General features: G+C 42.8%; 1 protein-coding gene across 1 annotated transcript in view; it reads right to left on the bottom strand.

Moving 5' to 3' along the window:
- BRF1 (BRF1 general transcription factor IIIB subunit) overlaps positions 1 to 18,503 on the bottom strand; it is a 313,755-nt gene that overhangs the window by 69,038 nt on the left and 226,214 nt on the right. Inside the window, exons 14-16 of the mRNA XM_077266113.1 lie at positions 10,763 to 10,844; positions 10,593 to 10,648; positions 184 to 434 (exon numbers count right to left, since the gene is read on the bottom strand). Of these exons, the coding sequence (XP_077122228.1) occupies positions 184 to 434; positions 10,593 to 10,648; positions 10,763 to 10,844 (389 nt within the window). The remainder of the gene's footprint in view (positions 1 to 183; positions 435 to 10,592; positions 10,649 to 10,762; positions 10,845 to 18,503) is intronic.

Genomic DNA, 18,503 nt, shown 5'->3' with positions numbered 1-18,503 from the left:
ACAGAGGGGAGAAGGTGCTTCCACGTGACAACACATGTGTGCAGGGTTTGGCAGCATATTTTATAACACATCTATCCTGCTAATAGAAAAATCACAAGACCAAGAGAAAAGAAAGGTTCTTCATGTGAACTGTGAAGAGCAGCCTTATGCTGCCCATCAATCACTGGAATGAGGCCGACCTACCTTTTGTTTGTGCTGTTGATGGTACTGATCACGCTCCTGTTGGCAGAGCTTTTCCTTCGGGCCATTTTGCTCTCGGTGACGGTTTCCTCAGTTTTCTCATGTTTGGGGGTGCTGCCACCCTTGCTGTTAAGGTCCCTCAGAACATCGTAGTTAATTTTACTAGAGATTTTTTTCTGTTCTAGCATCTTCTCTATGGCTTCTCCAGCTGTGCTGGCCTGAATGGGGGCTCGGCGTTTGATGGACTTTTTTGGCTATAAGCAAAAGTAAAAAAATGTTAGAGGGTGACTCCTACATCATACATTAATGGCATATCCATGCCGATGAGATTTGCATCTATCATCTATCTAGAGAGCAGTGCCTTGCTACATGGTGTCACTGGAGAGGGGATCAGAATTCCCATGTAAATTATTGGTATTTCCAAACACCTCTCCAATGACAGAGGAGTATATCAAGACCCCATTCTCAAAGTAGACACATGACCCATTGCTGGGCTTTGCATCTACTATATATTTATGGCCTGTCCTGGGGATATGCCATAAATGTACAAGATGGGAATACTTCTGCATAAAAATATATTATGGTTCATGCTATAAATATTTCAGATTTTATCATTCTCTTTCAGATTAGCTTTGCTTTATAGACTATTATGATAAGTAAGGAACTGAGTGTTTGCAGAAATGTGTACATCTTTGAGGACTTTGGCATTTTTGGCAACAAAAAGGCATAAGCTGCATCACTATTTCTGGCATTAAATGAATAGGAACCCTTATAGATCCTACTATAAAGTCTATGGGATCGAGGATATTTCAGGAAAGTGCTCAATACTTTCTACTCCTGTAGAGACCTCACTGGTCATAGTCAATTCCCACACACAAAACCCTAATACAGAGACACCGGACCACAGATGCTTCATCACTTGGCATGAGTCTGGACCAACAGATCAATCACTTTTGCCCTGTGACTGAAGTAATTTATGCTACAGATGGCTTTAATGTATTAGCCAATTTAACATGTTCTGCATATGCCAGCTCTGATAAATTGTGATAAATCCGTGGAAGCAGATCATGAGAAAATTGAGTCCTTGTAAAAATGTGACGGTAAAGTGGTGCAAGTGCCAGCTCCAAATATAGCGGAGAGAAACATGGACCTAAAAAATAGGGATGGTCCTGACAATAGTAAGGTAAAAATAAACATTGTGAGCCTCTCCATAGCCTGAAATCTCTGACAAGAAGAAACAAAAGAACGGAAAAGGAAAAAGAAGAAAATTATTATTGGGTCACGATATTGGCCGACTGACAGATGGCTTCTAATCACAATGGCACTTGACAACTCAGGTCTTATAACAATTAGCCGCTGGCAACTATGATGCTACCATGGACCAGTAAGATCAAAGGAATGTTCCAAAGTTGTTGTGATGGAATTAAATTTGGGACTTGTAAGAATACATCAATTGATGACAACTAAAAGGTCTCAGAACAACGTATACACCTTTTGGGTTGTCAACAAGAAAGCAACACTGCAAATGCTCCATGATGCCAAGCTATAAAACAAGAATGCTATATACTGTACTTATCTACTCGTGTGCATATTACACACCTCCCATTACTTACACATTAGACCAGCTAGCTATATCAGGACTGGTTCTTCAGACACGGAACGTCAATAGATCAATATGATAAAAAATATGATCAATAAAAAAATATCACCTTCGATAGAGCAGGGGGGAAGGGGGCACAGAAAAAAGGACTCTATTGATCTGAGGCTGATTCTTTGTTCACACTGTTTCAATTGGAGAAATGTCATATTTCAAACCATCGCAATCACTTTCGGAACAGCTACAAATGTCAGGAGCAGACCCCCGGGATCACAGAGATTAAAAATGTCACCGCATAAAAATCTGAGCCTGGCTTCAAACAATACTCAAATATAATATAAATGAATTGGTAAATCATGACACGTTTCTAAGACCACCCAAACTGTGCTACAATAAATACCTGATACAAACCAATCATTCTTCTAGGAAGCCGTTCAAGAGAATCGGTCACTTGCCATAAATATGACATTTTTGTTTTACCTTGTGCAAATTCCACTGTTCTCCTGAATCATAATTTTCTTTTGTTCCTGAGATATGTCTCTCTCTGTCCTGCATATAAATTTAGTCTTTTTGGCAAACTGGATATGATCGTTTAGATGACACATGGAGAATCAACCCCACTTGCCCAGAGACTAAGATATACCGATATATGCAGGGAAGAGGAACAAAAGAAAAACAACAGCAGATTCAGGAGCACAGCGGCATTTACACCAGACCAATAATGACATATTTATGACAGGTCTCTTTAACTGCGCTTTGGTCTTCATATATTATTGAGAATATCTGCTTAATGTTTATTAAATATGATTATTAGTGATGAGCAAATATACTCGTTACTGGAGATTTCTCGAGCACGCTCGGGGGTCCTCTGAGTGTTTTTTAGTGCTCGGAGATTTAGTTTTCCTCACCTTAGCTGAATGATTTACATGTTAGCCAGCATAAGTACATGTGGGGGTTGCCTGGTTGCTAGGGAATCCCCACATGTAATCAAGCTGGCTAACAGATGTAAATCATTCAGCTGAGGTGAGGAAAACTAAATCTCAGAGCACTAAAAAACACTCAGAGGACCCCCGAGCGTGCTCAGGAAATCTCCAGTAACGAGTATATTTGCTCATCACTAATGACTATGTCACGATCAGATGTAACTGAGCCGACTTTGTAATTTACCCATTTATTTTATGGATTGCACAGTTGGGGGGTGGATTGCTCTCCTTGCAAAGACTACTTATCGGTAATTCTGGAGTTTTAGTAGCCATTGCTCCATGGGGAAACCAAGGCTCTCTCGCAGATGGAAAGAAAGAAAAATTCTCTCTATAGTGCCACCTATTGGAGGTAGCCATCGCATAAGTCAATGTCTGACCCATTAACAAGTCCTTTAACATTAGTCTGCCCTCTTCAGGGGCAAGGACCCTGCGCAGGTGTCTGGTGTCTTAATATGACTAGTGACGTTGCAAGGCTCGTTAATGGGTCAGCCATGGACTGAAGTTCCCCATACACATTAGACATTTAATGTCAGACAAACCTGTCAATATCGACGTGTTTGGCCGATATTAGTCTAATGTGAATAGGGGCCCTGGACAATTAATTTTCCTGAGTGTTAAGTATCTTAGATTTTATTTCCGATCCTTTCATTCTCTCAGACCTAATTCACCGCCAGACAAGTATAGTGATGGCTCTCTTACAGAGAACACAGGAGTGCGGGCCGAGCGAGTGCTCCGGTGTATGAAAAAGCAGGCTGGGATTGCTGTCGGGCCGATAGACAGCCACCTGTTGGGTATGGGGGGCTTAGATCGGTAGCAACCTAAAAAAGGTAGTACTAGCAAAATGGATTTCTTTCTTACCAGGATAGCACACATTTGCATGGATATCACACTGCAGTAGAGCAGAGCGGAGTTTGTGATCTCAGTATTTGGCAATTAGAGGAGCCATGAAGGATAAACCACAAGGAGGCTGAACACACTGGTAGCAGATCTAGTAAGGGCAGCATTACCTAGTGATCCCAATGCCTCTAGCCTACTCAGGAGCTGACACAGGGCTGAATAATAAATATTTTGTTTCTGCGGCCGCCCACCTTGCAGTTTGAGATTTATAATTATAAGTGTTATTTATCTTCCACGTTGGTTTACTGCAATTATTTCTGCTCTGAAAAATTAATTTAGGGCCAAAGAATTTATCGTCCAGAATAAAGTGCTTTAATTGAGCTGAATGCAATGCGTGCAGACAAAGAAAACAGACTGCTGCTGAAAGAATATACGATCGGCTGGTGGTGAAAACAACATCTCTCTGTTTACAGCAGCTTATAGGAACGTATGGGGGAAATGTACCCATCCATGTGGATATTCCCGACACACTAACTCCCTCAGTGCAGACTGTGCGGGTCCCCATCGTACAGAGTGCCCATGATATGTGACTTGGGGTACAGAGATTAATGGGGGCTGCAAAGCCCTTATGTCTGTAGAGGGTAATGCACCTGCACTCCTATATGGCATCTCCTACAGCACCCACAAGGTTGTCAGACAGACCTCCAAGGCTCTTGAATGGCAATTGTACTGGTGACTTTTACCCTAATTGTATTTTTTTTTTTGCTTTGTTTTTTATCTTGAGGTTGTACGCTTTCTCATTAGGCCCTGAATTAAGTATAGTATAATATCTTTTTTCTTTCTGGGGTATTCCTTTAGTTAATATCTCCTGTTTAGTGTAGACAGCACACCTAAATGTCTCCATGGTAAGAGAACACAAATCTTGCGCAGTCTGATCCCGCACTAACATTGCAATCGGTCCCTTACTTGTTACTAACATGAGGTAGATGACAAACGGACATGCAAGTGAGATATTTGTCTACCAAACATGACATCCCCCACAACTATCTTCCCTGCCTCCCACATACACACAAATATTTGGCCTGGCTCAGAATTCTTGTCTTTTCAATGGGCAGTGGGGAGAAAGTTTGATGCCAGACAACTCTGTCCGTGGCTACCGTCGCCTGAAAAAAAAAAAATCCAAGCATTGAAATTTTCAACTGCCCTATCATTAACTGATGAGTCCAAGCGAATTGGGAGGCTCCCATACAAACGAGACGGCCCTCTGATCCCACCGAAAGTGGCGGGGTTTGGACAACTTTAATCTAATGTGTAGGGCGTCCATAAAAAGTAGGAGACAAATGAAAGAGCAATAAGACTGCAGAATCCGACTTCACAGTCTCTTTATATAAACCCTTTTCAGGGTAAGGAATCCCCTGAAACAAATAACAGATCCTTGAGAATTATCAATCTTTATTCAATATAAATAAAACAATAAAAATAAAAAATGACTAAAAACCAGAAATGCCTCTAAAATACACTTTGGCTTACTGTATCACATCAATATTCAATAAACTTTCAGGATATAAATTCAAACACAACTACAGCTATGTAGTCGATTGTACCAAGAGGCTTAATACAGTATTCTATATACATATAGTAGCATCATTGCATTGTAGGTGAAGATACGAAGGAAGACTACAATATAATGTTTTTCAGTTTATACCAATAGTAAATTACATTCACTATAAGGATAATATAATGGTTTTTCACCCCCGGAAGAAAAAGCGTGAAACACGCGTCGGGGTAGGTGGGCAGTGGCTGAAAGAGTGGTTTTACGTGATATTGTTACATTATTTTTGGGTTTCCTTTCTTTTCTTGTATTTTACCATTATATTTCATTTTGGACTATACTATCCTGATACTGACTGCAATTTAGTATTGATATAAATGAAAAAAAATTCTACTGTTCTTATAGTGAATATAATTTACTATTGGTATAAACTAAAATTCATTATATTGTAGTCTTCCATCATATCTTCACCTACAATGCAAGAATGCTACTATATGTATATAGCATACTATATTAAGCCTCTGGGCTTTATTTTTGTTTGAATTGATATCCTGGCCGTTTTTTGAATGTCGATGTGATACAGTCCGCCAAATTGTCCTTTAGAGTCACACCTTTGGTTTTTTTTAGCAATTTTGTATTTTTATTGGTTTAATTGTATTGAATAAAGATTGATAATTATTACGGATCTCTTCATTTTTTTTTTTTTTTGGGGGGAGGATTTCTTACCCTGAAAAAATTGTATATACTGTGTTGGAAAGTGCCATATTATGATATTTATATGGACACGTTTGTTGAAAACTACACAGACTCTTTGTAGTCTGTTACTGTGAAAACAAATCTCTACAGAATCTGTAGACACAAAATAGATTAATTTTAATTTCAAAGCTTACTTATTTCTTATTTTAGAAATATCTGATGAGTAAAAAAAATATCCATAAAGTGGACATTCTCTTTAAAGGTACCTTCACACGAAGCGACGCTGCAGCGATAGCGACAACGATGCCGATCGCTGCAGCGTCGCTGTTTGATCGCTGGGGAGCTGTCACACAGACCGCTCTCCAGCGACCAACGATGCCGAGGTCCCCGGGTAACCAGGGTAAACATCGGGTTGCTAAGCGCAGGGCCGCGCTTAGTAACCCGATGTTTACCCTGGTTACCAGCGTAAAAGTAAAAAAAACAAACAGTACATACTCACCTGCGCGTCCCCCAGCGTCTGCTTCCTGACACTGACTGAGCTCCGGCCCTAACAGCACAGCGGTGACGTCACCGCTGTGCTTTCACTTTCACTTTAGGGCCGGCGCTCAGTAAGTGTCAGGAAGCAGACGCTGGGGGACGCGCAGGTGAGTATGTACTGTTTGTTTTTTTTACTTTTACGCTGGTAACCAGGGTAAACATCGGGTTACTAAGCGCGACCCTGCGCTTGGTAACCCGATGTTTACCCTGGTTACCAGTGTAAAACATCGCTGGTATCGTTGCTTTTGCTTTCAAACACAACGATACACGGCGATCGGACGACCAAATAAAGTTCTGGACTTTATTCAGCGACCAGCGACATCACAGCAGGATCCTGATCGCTGCTGCGTGTCAAACGAAACGATATCGCTAGCCAGGACGCTGCAACGTCACGGATCGCTAGCGATATCGTTACAAAGTCGTTTCGTGTGAAGGTACCTTAAGTAACACTTCCATTACAGTATTGTTATCAGGACTCTTCAGTTATGGATGAGAATAAAACCCTAAACACACAGTCATTAAAAAAAAAAGAAAAAAAAGAGAGTAACGGACAATAGGGTTGATACAACAATACATGATATCATCTAAAGAAGTTAACAGCCTGCAGGAAGAGTAGCAATAAAAACTAAGGAACAGTGTCATGTCCAAGGGCCTTAAGTCTAGCGACCTCACATCACTTCATTATATTCCATGATTGCTCCCACTCCCCCCTATGTGTCCTGACCTCTTCTCTCTTTGAAGTCTCTATGTCCTTTAGTTCGGTCATTCCAATTCATGATCTTCAAAGTTGAGCGGAGAAACTAAGCTGTCTGCCAGAAAGGGAACTTCTAGGGGGCATATGACTTTGAAGAGGATTAATCTGATACAACACTTCGCATTTATTTTCCTTTCTGAAAACGCTGTTAGATTACAATCTCTGGAGGCCACAGGGAAAGTGCCCATTAGGTCATTACAAAATGTTATGTGCACCTCAATATTGAATATACTGTATATAAGTGTAAGGAAACTGCATTTAATTACTACTTAGTAACACTTCTTTTAGCAACTGAACACATTAATGGATTCTGATCCTCTTAAACAGTTACATTTATGGCACATCCACATATCTCTCAACTCCAATCCTACCCTTTTAATTGGAGTTTTGCAAATTTATTAAAAAGGAAAAACTGAAATATCACATGGTCATAAGTATTCAGAGCTTCAGACACTCATACAGTGCCTTGTGAAAGAATTTTGCCCCCTGGAACTTTTCAACCTTTTCCCACGTATCTTGCTTCAAACATAAAGATACCAAATGTAAATTTTTGGTGAAGAATCAACAACAAGTGGAACACAATTGTGAAGTTGAATGAAATTTATTGGTTATTTTAAATTTTTGTGGAAAATCAAAAACTGAAAAGTGGGGCGTGAAATATTATTCGGCCCCTTTACTTTCAGTGCAGCAAACTCACTCCAGAAGTTCTCTGTGGATCTCTGAATGATCCAATGTTGTCCTAAATGCCTAATGATGATAAATATAATCCACCTGTGTGTAATCAAGTCTCCGTATAAATGCACCTGCTCTGTGATGGTCTCAGGGTTCTGTTTGAAGCACAGAGAGCATCATGAAGACCAAGGAACACAACAGGCAGGTCCGTGATACTGTTGTGGAGAAGCTTAAAGACGGATTTGGATACAAAATGATTTCCAAAACTTTAAACATCCCAGTTCTGCAGTTCATCCAGAGTGATCATGGGCCTCTTGGCTGCATCTCTGATCAGTCTTCTCCTTGCTTGAGATGAAAGTTTAGAGGGACGGCCGTGTCTTGGTAGATTTGCAGTGGTACGATACTCCTTCCATTTCAATATGATTGCTTGCACAGTGCTCCTTGGGATGTTTAAAGTTTCGGAAATCATTTTGTATCCAAATCCGGCTTTAAACTTCTCCACAACAGTATCACGGACCTGCCTGTTGTGTTCCTTGGTCTTCATGATGCTCTCTGTGCTTCAAACAGAACCCTGAGACTATCACAGAGCAGCTGCATTTATATGGAGACTTGATTACACACAGGTGGATTATATTTATCATCATTAGGCATTTAGGACAACATTGGATCATTCAGAGATCCACAGAGAACTTCTGGAGTGAGTTTGCTGCACTGAAAGTAAAGGGGCCGAATAATATTGCACGCCCCACTTTTCAGTTTTTGAATTTCCACAAAAATTTAAAATAACCAATAAATTTCGTGCAACTTCACAATTGTGTTCCACTTGTTGATTCTTCACCAAAAATTTACATTTGGTATCTTTATGTTTGAAGCATGATATGTGGGAAAAGGTTGAAAAGTTCCAGGGGGCCGAATACTTTCGCAAGGCACTGTATTCAACTCACATGCTGTCCATTTCCTTGTGATCCTCCTTGAGATGGTTCTACTCCATCATTCGAGTCCAGCTGTGTTTAACTAAACTGATAGGACTTGAGTTGGAAAGGCACACACCTGTCTATATAAGACCTCACAGCTCACAGTGCATGTGCACAGTGATATTACAGTTTTTCTTTTTTATTAAATTTGCAAAAATTTCTACATTTCTGTTTTTTTCCAGTCAAGATGGGGTGCAGAGTGTACATTAATGAGAAAAAAAAGGAACTTTTTTGAATTTGCCAAATGGCTGCAATGAAACAAAGAGTGAAAAATTTAAAGGGGTACCCACTGTATATCATCAGTGTCCCTATCTAAATTCCCTATCAGTATGTCTTTGCTGTATGGGAGGAAACCCACGCAAACACGGAGAGAACATACAAACTCATTGCAGATGTTGCCCTTGTTGGGACTTGAAACCAGGACCCCAGCGCTGCAAGGCAGCAGTGCTAACCACTGAGCCACCATGCGCGGCCCTACACGTTCAGATATCAAGTGCCCAGATTGGTAGTGTCAGTCTGTGTAAGCACAGCTCCCCCAACTATCACCACCCAGATGTAGGATTATTAGTTTTTCTATCTCGGCCACTACAGGAGAAGGATGGTATTGCATGATGTCTATTTAAACAAATATGTGATTCAATAATACATGGTGGTGGTGAACCTTCCCAATTTGCAGCAGCTGTTTGCAAAGCATCCCTTTACATTGTCCTCGTGCCTTAATATATCAAATGGTTAAAGAGTGCACAATTGCTTTAGAGAGAGCATTAACCTAAATCAGGAGGAGCTGAGCAGAAAAAAAATACAGTTCTATGTTAACAAATTTAGTATACCTTGGATTTTATTAATTTAAATTTCTGTTCATTTTGTGCCTAGAAGTCCGGTGAGCAGTCCTTCAGAGTGACTGATACAGGGATGGCTGTCCAGTGGGCGGTCCTTCAGTGACTGACACAGGGATAGCTGTCCAGTGGGCGGTCCTTCAGAGTGACTGACACAGGGATAGCTGTCCAGTGGGCAGTCCTTCAGAGTGACTGACACAGGGATGGCTGTCCAGTGGGCGGTCCTTCAAAGTGACTGATACAGAAATGGCTGTCCAGTGGGCGGTCCTTCAGAGTGACTGACAGGGATAGCTGTCCAGTGGGCGGTCCTTCAGAGTGACTGACACAGGGATAGCTGTCCAGTGGGTGGTCCTACAGAGTGACTGACACAGGGATGGCTGTCCAGTGGGCGGTCCTTCAGAGTGACTGATACAGGGATGGCTGTCCAGTGGGCGGTCCTTCAGAGTGACTGACACAGGGATAGCTGTCCAGTGAGCGGTCCTTCAGAGTGACTGATACAGGGATAGCTGTCCAGTGGGAGGTCCTACAGAGTGACTGATACAGGGATAGCTGTCCAGTGGGAGGTCCTCTAGAGTGACTGTCATGGAGTCACTCCACCCACTAGACTTCTAACCCCAGCATGAAGATTGAAACCAATCTATAACTTATCCTGACTCCATTTACACAAACCTATGTATAATGAATCTGTTCAGTTCCTCCTGCTCTTTAGCATTTTCACGGTGACAGGATTCCTTTAATGAGGGGAACACAGGACATGAGGCTCACACGTTCTGAATGTGCCTCTTCCTCACTGATCTGTGGCGTGCGCACGTACACTACGTGTGTGTTATGTCTATGTCTGGACTTTGGTTTATAGTACAATTATCATGTTACAGTCTGAACAATTGAAATCATTATAAATAAGCAAAGTGCGGATCACAGAGTAAGAATGAGAAGTCTGTCCCACATAGCGCTGCATGCACATCAGAGCTTACCTTCTGTTCCTTATATATACCCAGTTCCTTTTCTTTTGCGATTCTCTCTTCCTTTTCTGAAAGATGGAGATGTGAGATGTTAACAAAACATGAATGAGGTTTGCTGCATCTTGTCACTTTCACTGACACATCAAGACGTCAAAGAGTGAATGCAAAATCAAGGCGCTTACCCTTTTGTTCCCGCAGGTAGTCCGCGTTCTCTCTCATCCATAGCTCTGTCTTGATTTCAGCTTCTTTTTCATTCAGAATATACTGAGGGGTAGAAGAGGGAAAAACACCAGGTGAGCTCAGGCCTAGAGGGGCAGAATTCAGGGGTGCATCTTGCATTTGCTGTGTAGGAACATCCAGTTCAGATGTGCTTCAACAATGGATAGTGCAAGTGCTCCTCAGTATTTCCAACTGGGACATGTCTTTTTAGATAAGATCTGTTTACGAACAGCAATAGGGGGAGCAGAGAGGTCCTCTTTATCGTGGGGCACCTTACAATACTTACTTATACAAGTCGGTTACTATACCCACCACAGCTTTTGACAATGAAGAACTATAAGGACCAGACTTGAATCCAATGAGGTTCATTAATTTAAAATGGTCAGCCTTGTCACTTTAGCTTTTTTTTTTGTAGAACACGTACTGGAAAAAAAAGCCTTCACATAGTGGGCTCACCCACTACCCCAAATCAAGCGTGTGATAAGTTCCTGTGATCAGCGGTGGTCCCAGCAGTATGACTCCCAAGGGATCATATATACTGTATATAGTCGAGTTTTTCAGCACATTTTTAACGCCGAAAAAGGCCCCCTCGGCTTATACTCGAGTGAGAGTCCCACAAGACATAGGGGGAGCGGCAGAGACATGGGTCACAGGAGGCAGGAGCCGGCTGCTGCAGCTAAAGCCTGTGCCTGCTGCTAAAGAGAAATGAATATTCACTGCGCCGGCAGTGAATATTCATTGCTCTTTAATAGTGAGCACAGTACTCGCAGCCACCGGCTTCCTGAAGCTGCTAGGCGATTATGTGTGCCCTACTTAAGGGAATGAATATTCACTACCCTCCACTCCCATGGTTGTGGAGAACAGTGAATATTCATTCCCTTTAGTAGAGGGCAAACGTGAAAGCCCAGCTGCTGCAACAAGCCAGCGACTGTGACTACGGTGCCCGCTATTAAAGAGCAATGCATATTCACTGCTCTCCACTCCAACATGGAGAGCAGTGAGCAGCTGTCCTTGGTTTGTAAGCAGCGCATGACCTCACTGCTATCCGCTGTTTACAAGCATATATCAGCTGCTGACACTGGAACAAGATGCTGCGAGGGAGCGCAGGAAGGTAAGTAGGATGTTTTTTTGTTTTGTTTTTTAGGTTTTTCTTATGGGTGCCATGCATACTAGGATAGGGACGAGGGGGCCATGCACACCGGAATGGGGACGAGGGGGCTATGCACACCGGGATGGGGATGAGGGTGGGTGCCATGCACACTGGGATGGGGACGAGGGGACCATGTACACCGGGATGGGGACGAGGGGGCCATGCATACCAGGCTTATACTTGAGTCAATTAGTTTTCCTAGTTTTTTATGGTAAAATTAGGTGCCACGTTTATATTTGGGTCGGCTTATACTCGAGTATATACGGTACTTACCCTCTGTAGAGGTAACATACACTTCTCACAAAAAGATAGGGATATTTGGCTTTTAAGTGAAATTTCAGAATAATCCTAAAATGCACTCTATCCTTTTCAGGTGAACTTAATGTGACCTTGTCTAAAATTACGAATACACATGTCCAACTGTTCCAAGGTTTCAAAAAAGAAAAAAAAAAAAAAAAAACTTTGAAGAAAAAAATCCAGCTCACCGCAGTAGAATCCAATTTGTATTGCACGTTAAGAAGTTTGTGTTAGCAGCAAAAGAGCAGTATCAAAGAAGGAAGGGTATCCAGCAACAGATCCATTGGTGAATAATTATTTAAAAACAAAAATCTTTAATATATAACATGGTTAAAATTATGGTATAAAATCATTAGTTTAGAAAAAAGACAAGTAACACAGGAAACTCACAGCCTTGCTACTTTGAGTATAGGAACACTCTGAAATATGATTAAGAACCAGTTTGAAACGCGTATGGCCACGAGTTTCCCAGGTTACTTGCCTTTTATCTAAAGTAATGGTGAGATGGAGCCTTCCCAAAACCCTGTCTGATGACAAATGCACACTTAGCAGGATGCAGCAGGCCACCACTGATAAAGGCTAGGGGCGGCACAGGTGCAAACTACTTGATAAAAACAGCCACCCCCACACCAACCAAACATTGCAGGGGTTGGCTGCCTAGTAATCTATTCTAAACTCTGCTGCCCAACTAATCCACCTGTCCCCCCGCTGTTCCCCAGCCTCTCCCCTCTGTCAATCCCTTCACTGGCTCCCCATTGCCCAGAGACTCCAGTACAAAACCCTAACCATGACGTACAAAGCCAACCTGTCTCCTCCATACATCTGTGACCTCGTCTCCCGATACTTACCTACACGCAACCTCCAATCCTCACAAGACCTCCTTCTCTACTCCCCTCTTATCTCCTCTTCCCACAATCGTATACAAGATTTCTCTCGCGTATCACCCCTACTCTGGAACCCTCTACTACAACACATCAGACTCTCGCCTACCATCGAAACCTTCAAAAAGGGCCTGAAGACCCACCTCTTCCGACAAGCCTACAACCTGCAGTAACCACCGATCGACCAAACCGCTGCATGACCAGCTCTATCCTCGCCTACTGTATTCTCACCCATCCCTTGTAGATTGTGAGCCTTCGCGGGCAGGGTGCTCTCTCCTCCTGTACCAGTTATGACTTGTATTGTTCAAGATTATTGTACTTGTTTTTATTATGTATACCCCTCCTCACATGTAAAGCGCCATAGAATAAATGGCGCTATAACAATAAATAATAATAATAGTAGAAAAACTGCACATTGATATAACTCACATAGGACGCCAGTCACACTGGTAAGTGTGGTGCACAGTGCCTGGTATGCAGCCTATTTATGACGCCCCTTGTATTAACAGGCGGGCAGCCCAGCACTATAATATGCAGCACACAGTGACAGACGCCCTAGAAAAACCTAACCAACAAAAAGAGGCCTGGCCACATCCTGCAAAAAAAGGATATGATTTATTTTGGCCAAAATATTAAACCAATACCTCATATAATGTAAGCCCGCAACCCAACGTCAAGGTAGCCTTTATCAGTGGAGGCCTGCTGCATCCTGCTAAGTGTGCATTTGTCATGACAGGGTTTTGGGAAGGCTGTATCTCATGGTATGTATTTTTAATGGTGAGATGGCTCACGGTGCTAGCAGGGATCTCACCGAAGTCACCGCAGTTCAGCCCGGCTGGGAACGGAGCCTCAGTGACTGGATGTAACCTCTATGACGTCACCCCCGGTCTCTGACGCTGCGTTCCCAGCAGCTCATTCACCAGTGGTTCTCAGCCTGGATAGTTGCATCTTGGAATCGTCCAGGTTGAAAACGAATTATCCCCCATACCTGGATTACAGAGTGGGACAGAACAACAGACAGGTATAGTATATTGTTGTTTTTTATTTTAGTTATATTACAGGAGAACGAGTGCTTCTGTGGAATTAGGTGAGGTTGTAAGTCTGGTTTAATTAAGATTATTAAAGGAGTCTGTGTCACTTTTTTTCAATTACAGGACTTTATTCTTGGTGTGTGTGTTTTTACACAATGTGACTATGGGGATAGTAATGGGGGCGTCTTATTGAAGCTTCTCCATTACTAACCTCAGGGCTCGTTGTCACCTGACAATACAAAGGTGACATAAACCCCACACACATGAACCCCACTTGCCACCGCTACAGGGCAAGTGGGAAGAGCCGGGCAAAGCACCAGAATTGGCGTATCTAATAGATGTGCCTTTTCTGGGCAGCTGCGGGCTGCTATTTTTAGGCTGGGGGGTCAATATGCATGGCACCTTACCAGCCTGAGAATACCAGCCCCCAGCTCTGAGCTTTAGCAAGGCTGGTTGTCAAAAATGGGGGGGACCCTACGTCACTTTTTTAAATTATTTATTTAAATTATTAAAAAAAAAAAAAAAAACAGCGTGGGGACCCCTCTATACTTGATAACCAGCCCCTTGCTGTGAGTTTTGCCTGGCTGGTTATAGAAAATACAGGGGAACCCATGCAGTTTCTTTTATTTATTTATAGCACAAGCGGTGGCTGATGAATACTCCAGGGTAGGCTGATGGGAGTAATAGTCCCTTCAGCTGCTGCCTCTTTTATTACTTAAATATACCTCTGATCATTCTCACCTGCTTGCGTCGATCGCCGGCAGAGCCGGGGAAAATGAGGAGAGCCGTGATCAACACCTGGCACCGGGGAACAGCGCTTACTGTAATGCTTCCTCCCTGCTGCCTGTCCGTGTGGCACTGATGCAACACGCGCATGCCACACGTATTACAAACACGGACACTGACATCTCCAGTATTGGAAATATCAGGACGTGTGAAAGAGACCTTATAGCGGGTTTTTATGTTTGGCAGCTGTCACACACTAAAAGACAAATTTTATTGCAAAAAAATAGTTTTTGCATAACCACATTTTGAGAGCTATAATTTTTCCAAATTTTGGCCCACAGAGTTCTGTGAGGTCTTGATTTTTGCGGGACGAGTTGACGTTTTTATTGGCACAATTTTCGGGCACATGACATTTTTTGATCGCTTTCTATTCCGATTTTTAGGAGGCAGTTTGAAAAAACACCAGAAATTCATGAATTTCGTTTTGGGGGGTGTTTATGCTGTTCGGGTGTGGTAAAATTGATAAGGCAGTTTTATTTGTCAGGTCAGTACGGGTCATCGGGTCAGTTACAGCAATACCTCACTTATATCTTTTTTTATGTTTTGGCGCTATAGAAAAAATAATTGTTTTTGCATCACTTTATTCTGAGAGCTATAACTTTTTTATTTTTCCGCTAATGGAGCGGTATGGCAACTTGTTTTTTGCGGGACAAGATGACCATGTTTATTTATATCCGTCTTTTTGATTGCATGTTATTCCACTTTTTGTTCGGTGGTACGATGATAAAGCATTGAGTTTTTTTTTATGTTCACTAAAGGGGTTAAATAGTGGGACAGTTTAATACGTCGGGCCGTTGCGGATGTGGCGATACCAAATATGTGTACTTTTATTGCTTGTTTTTTTTCAAATATTTATTTAGAGATACAATATATATTGATTTTTTTTTATTTTTTATATTTTAACAATTATTTAAAACATTTTTTTTTTTACTTTTCTCTAACTTTTTTACTTTGTCCCACTATGGGACAATCATTTTTTGCAGGCTGATCGCTTCTATAGCATGCAGATGAAGCAGCATCTGCATGCCATAGAAGCGGTCAGCGCTGCACTGACAGGATTGCTAATCATGCACTGTGCATGATCAACAAGTTTCCTAGTTGTCTACAATGACAACGATTGGGACCCCGCGTCACGCCTCGGGGTCTCCGATCCAAAGGCAGAGGGGCTGTCAGCCGTCTGTCGGCTTCCGGAATGCTGCAATCGTGTTCGATCGCAATATTTCGGGAGTTAAAGTGACCGATTCTGGCATCTAGTGCCGGGTGTGAGCTGTCAGAATTAGCTGACACCCGGCGGTGATCGGCCGCGCACGCCCCGTGAGCGCAGGCAATCGCAATGACATAATATTCCGTCCATGGTCAAATTGGCTCAGGTCTCATGGATGGAATATTACGACCGATGTCAGAAAGGGGTTAACCATGTTATATATTAAAGATTTTTGTTTTTAAATAATTATTCACCTATGGATCTGTTGTTGGATACCTTTCAATGTTTCAGTACTTTTTACACAACTTGCTGTTCTCTAACAAGGAGCTTAACGGCAAAATTCACAACAGGTGTTTGATTCATGAATTTCGGGGTTCAATTAGAATTGGTATTAAACAGTCCTCCTCATCATGCTGTTCACATTTTTACATCCTAAAACCAAGAAGACACCTAGCAATTGATCAACGTTCCCCCGCCATTGCGAGGCTTTAAGCAGGACCTACTCACATAGAAATGGCCATGACGTTAGACCGCCACAGAGTCATCAGCAGGATGCAATAGAGATACAGAGGGACTAGAAGAGGCACAGAAAGGCAGAGAGGTGGATGCCCTTTGGCCACATCCCACACTGATGACCGCTTTATTAGAACCAGATGATGAATGCCATCCAACTCCAGGCACATTTAAGAGGGGTGAGAAGAACCCAAGTGTCACGTCAGACCATTCGAAACAGTTTACATCAGCCGTGGTCTGCTTGCTAGACGACCTGCAAGGGTACCTGACCACACCACCAGGCACAGGTGTCATTGTCTTGCGTGCGGCAGGGAGCATCTATGCTGGACGAGGGACCAGAGGGCCTCAGTGCTGTTCACTGATGAAAGTCGATTCACGCTGAGCAGAAATGATGGCCGCCAATGATGTTGGAAATGTCAAGGTGAGCGCTATGCATTAGCCACTGTCGTCACCAGATGAGTCTTTTGTGGTGTTACAGGGTGGGCAGGTGTGTCTAGTTACTACAGAACTGCCCTACACTTTGTGAATGGTACAGTGACAAGCTACTACTGTATAACATCGTTAATCCAGTCATTGTGCCTCTGCTTGAACAACACAGGCCTAATTTCATCTTCATGGACGACAATGCTCTAAGCTTGTCAAGGTCGCATCATTAGGGAATAGTTGCTGGAGACTGGGGCACCTCAAATGGAGAAGCTGCACTTTCTCCAGACCAGAATCCCATAGAAAAAATATATGATCAGCTGAGTCTCCGTGTAGAGGTAACTCTGTACCCCAAACCGCAATGACCAGAGGGCCACCTTTCAAGAAGAGTGGGATGCCATGCCTCAGCAGACAATAACGCGACTGGTGAACAGCAGGAGACGTTGATGTCAGCTGTAATTGATGTTCAAGGCCACATGACAAGTTATTGAGACATTGACATTTGGGGGAGTGGTATAGCCACCACTGTTGTTGGCTTTTGTTCCAATAAATTGTTTGAGATGAGGAAATTGCCATTGCATGCTTCTACTTAAATAACCTACTTTCATGATAAAATATTGTAGAGTGAACTTTTTACATTTTGCATAAATTTCACCTGAAAGCCAGATATCCTTAACTTTTTGTGAGTACTGTATATTGTTTATGGGACAACCCTTTTAAAGGGAATCTGTCACCCCCAAAATCGCAGGTGAGGTAAGCCCACCGGCATCAGGGTCTTATCTACAGCATTCTGGAATGCTGTAGATAAGCCCCCAATGTATCCTAAAAGATGAGAAAAAGACGTTAGATTATACTCTCCCAGGGGCGGTCCCGCTGCTCGTCCGGCGTCTCCCATCTTCATCAGATGACGTCCTCTTCTGGTCTTCAAGCTGCGGCTCCTGCGCAGCCGTACTTTGTCTGCCCTGTTGAGGGCAGAGCAAAGTACTGCAGTGCGCAGGTGCCGGGAAAGGTCAGAGAGGCCCCAGCACCTGTGCACTGCAGTACTTTGCTCTGCCCTCAACAGGGCAGATAAAGTACGCCTGCGCCGGAGCCGCAGCGTGAAGACCAGAAGAGGACGTCATCTGATGAAGATAGGAGGCGCCGGACCCGGACCAGCAACGGGACTGCCCCTGGGAGAGTATAATCTAACGTCTTTTTCTCATCTTTTAGGATACATTGGGGGCTTATCTACAGCATTCCAGAATGCTGTAGATAAGCCCCTGATGCCGGTGGGTTTACCTCACCCGTGGTTTTGGGGGTGACAGGTTCCCTTTAAGTTACCCACGAACACAACAAAAAGGGAAATTAGTCTAGTTCTTGAATGGTAACTCTCTAATCCCTATATTGCTTATGGCTAAGACTTTCCCAATATCACCGATT

This window comes from Ranitomeya variabilis, chromosome 1, assembly GCF_051348905.1.
Source record: "Ranitomeya variabilis isolate aRanVar5 chromosome 1, aRanVar5.hap1, whole genome shotgun sequence".
Lineage (NCBI taxonomy): Eukaryota > Metazoa > Chordata > Amphibia > Anura > Dendrobatidae > Ranitomeya > Ranitomeya variabilis.
The sequence above is the reverse complement of the archived record's forward strand: the minus strand, read 5'-3'. Positions and strand labels throughout refer to the sequence as shown.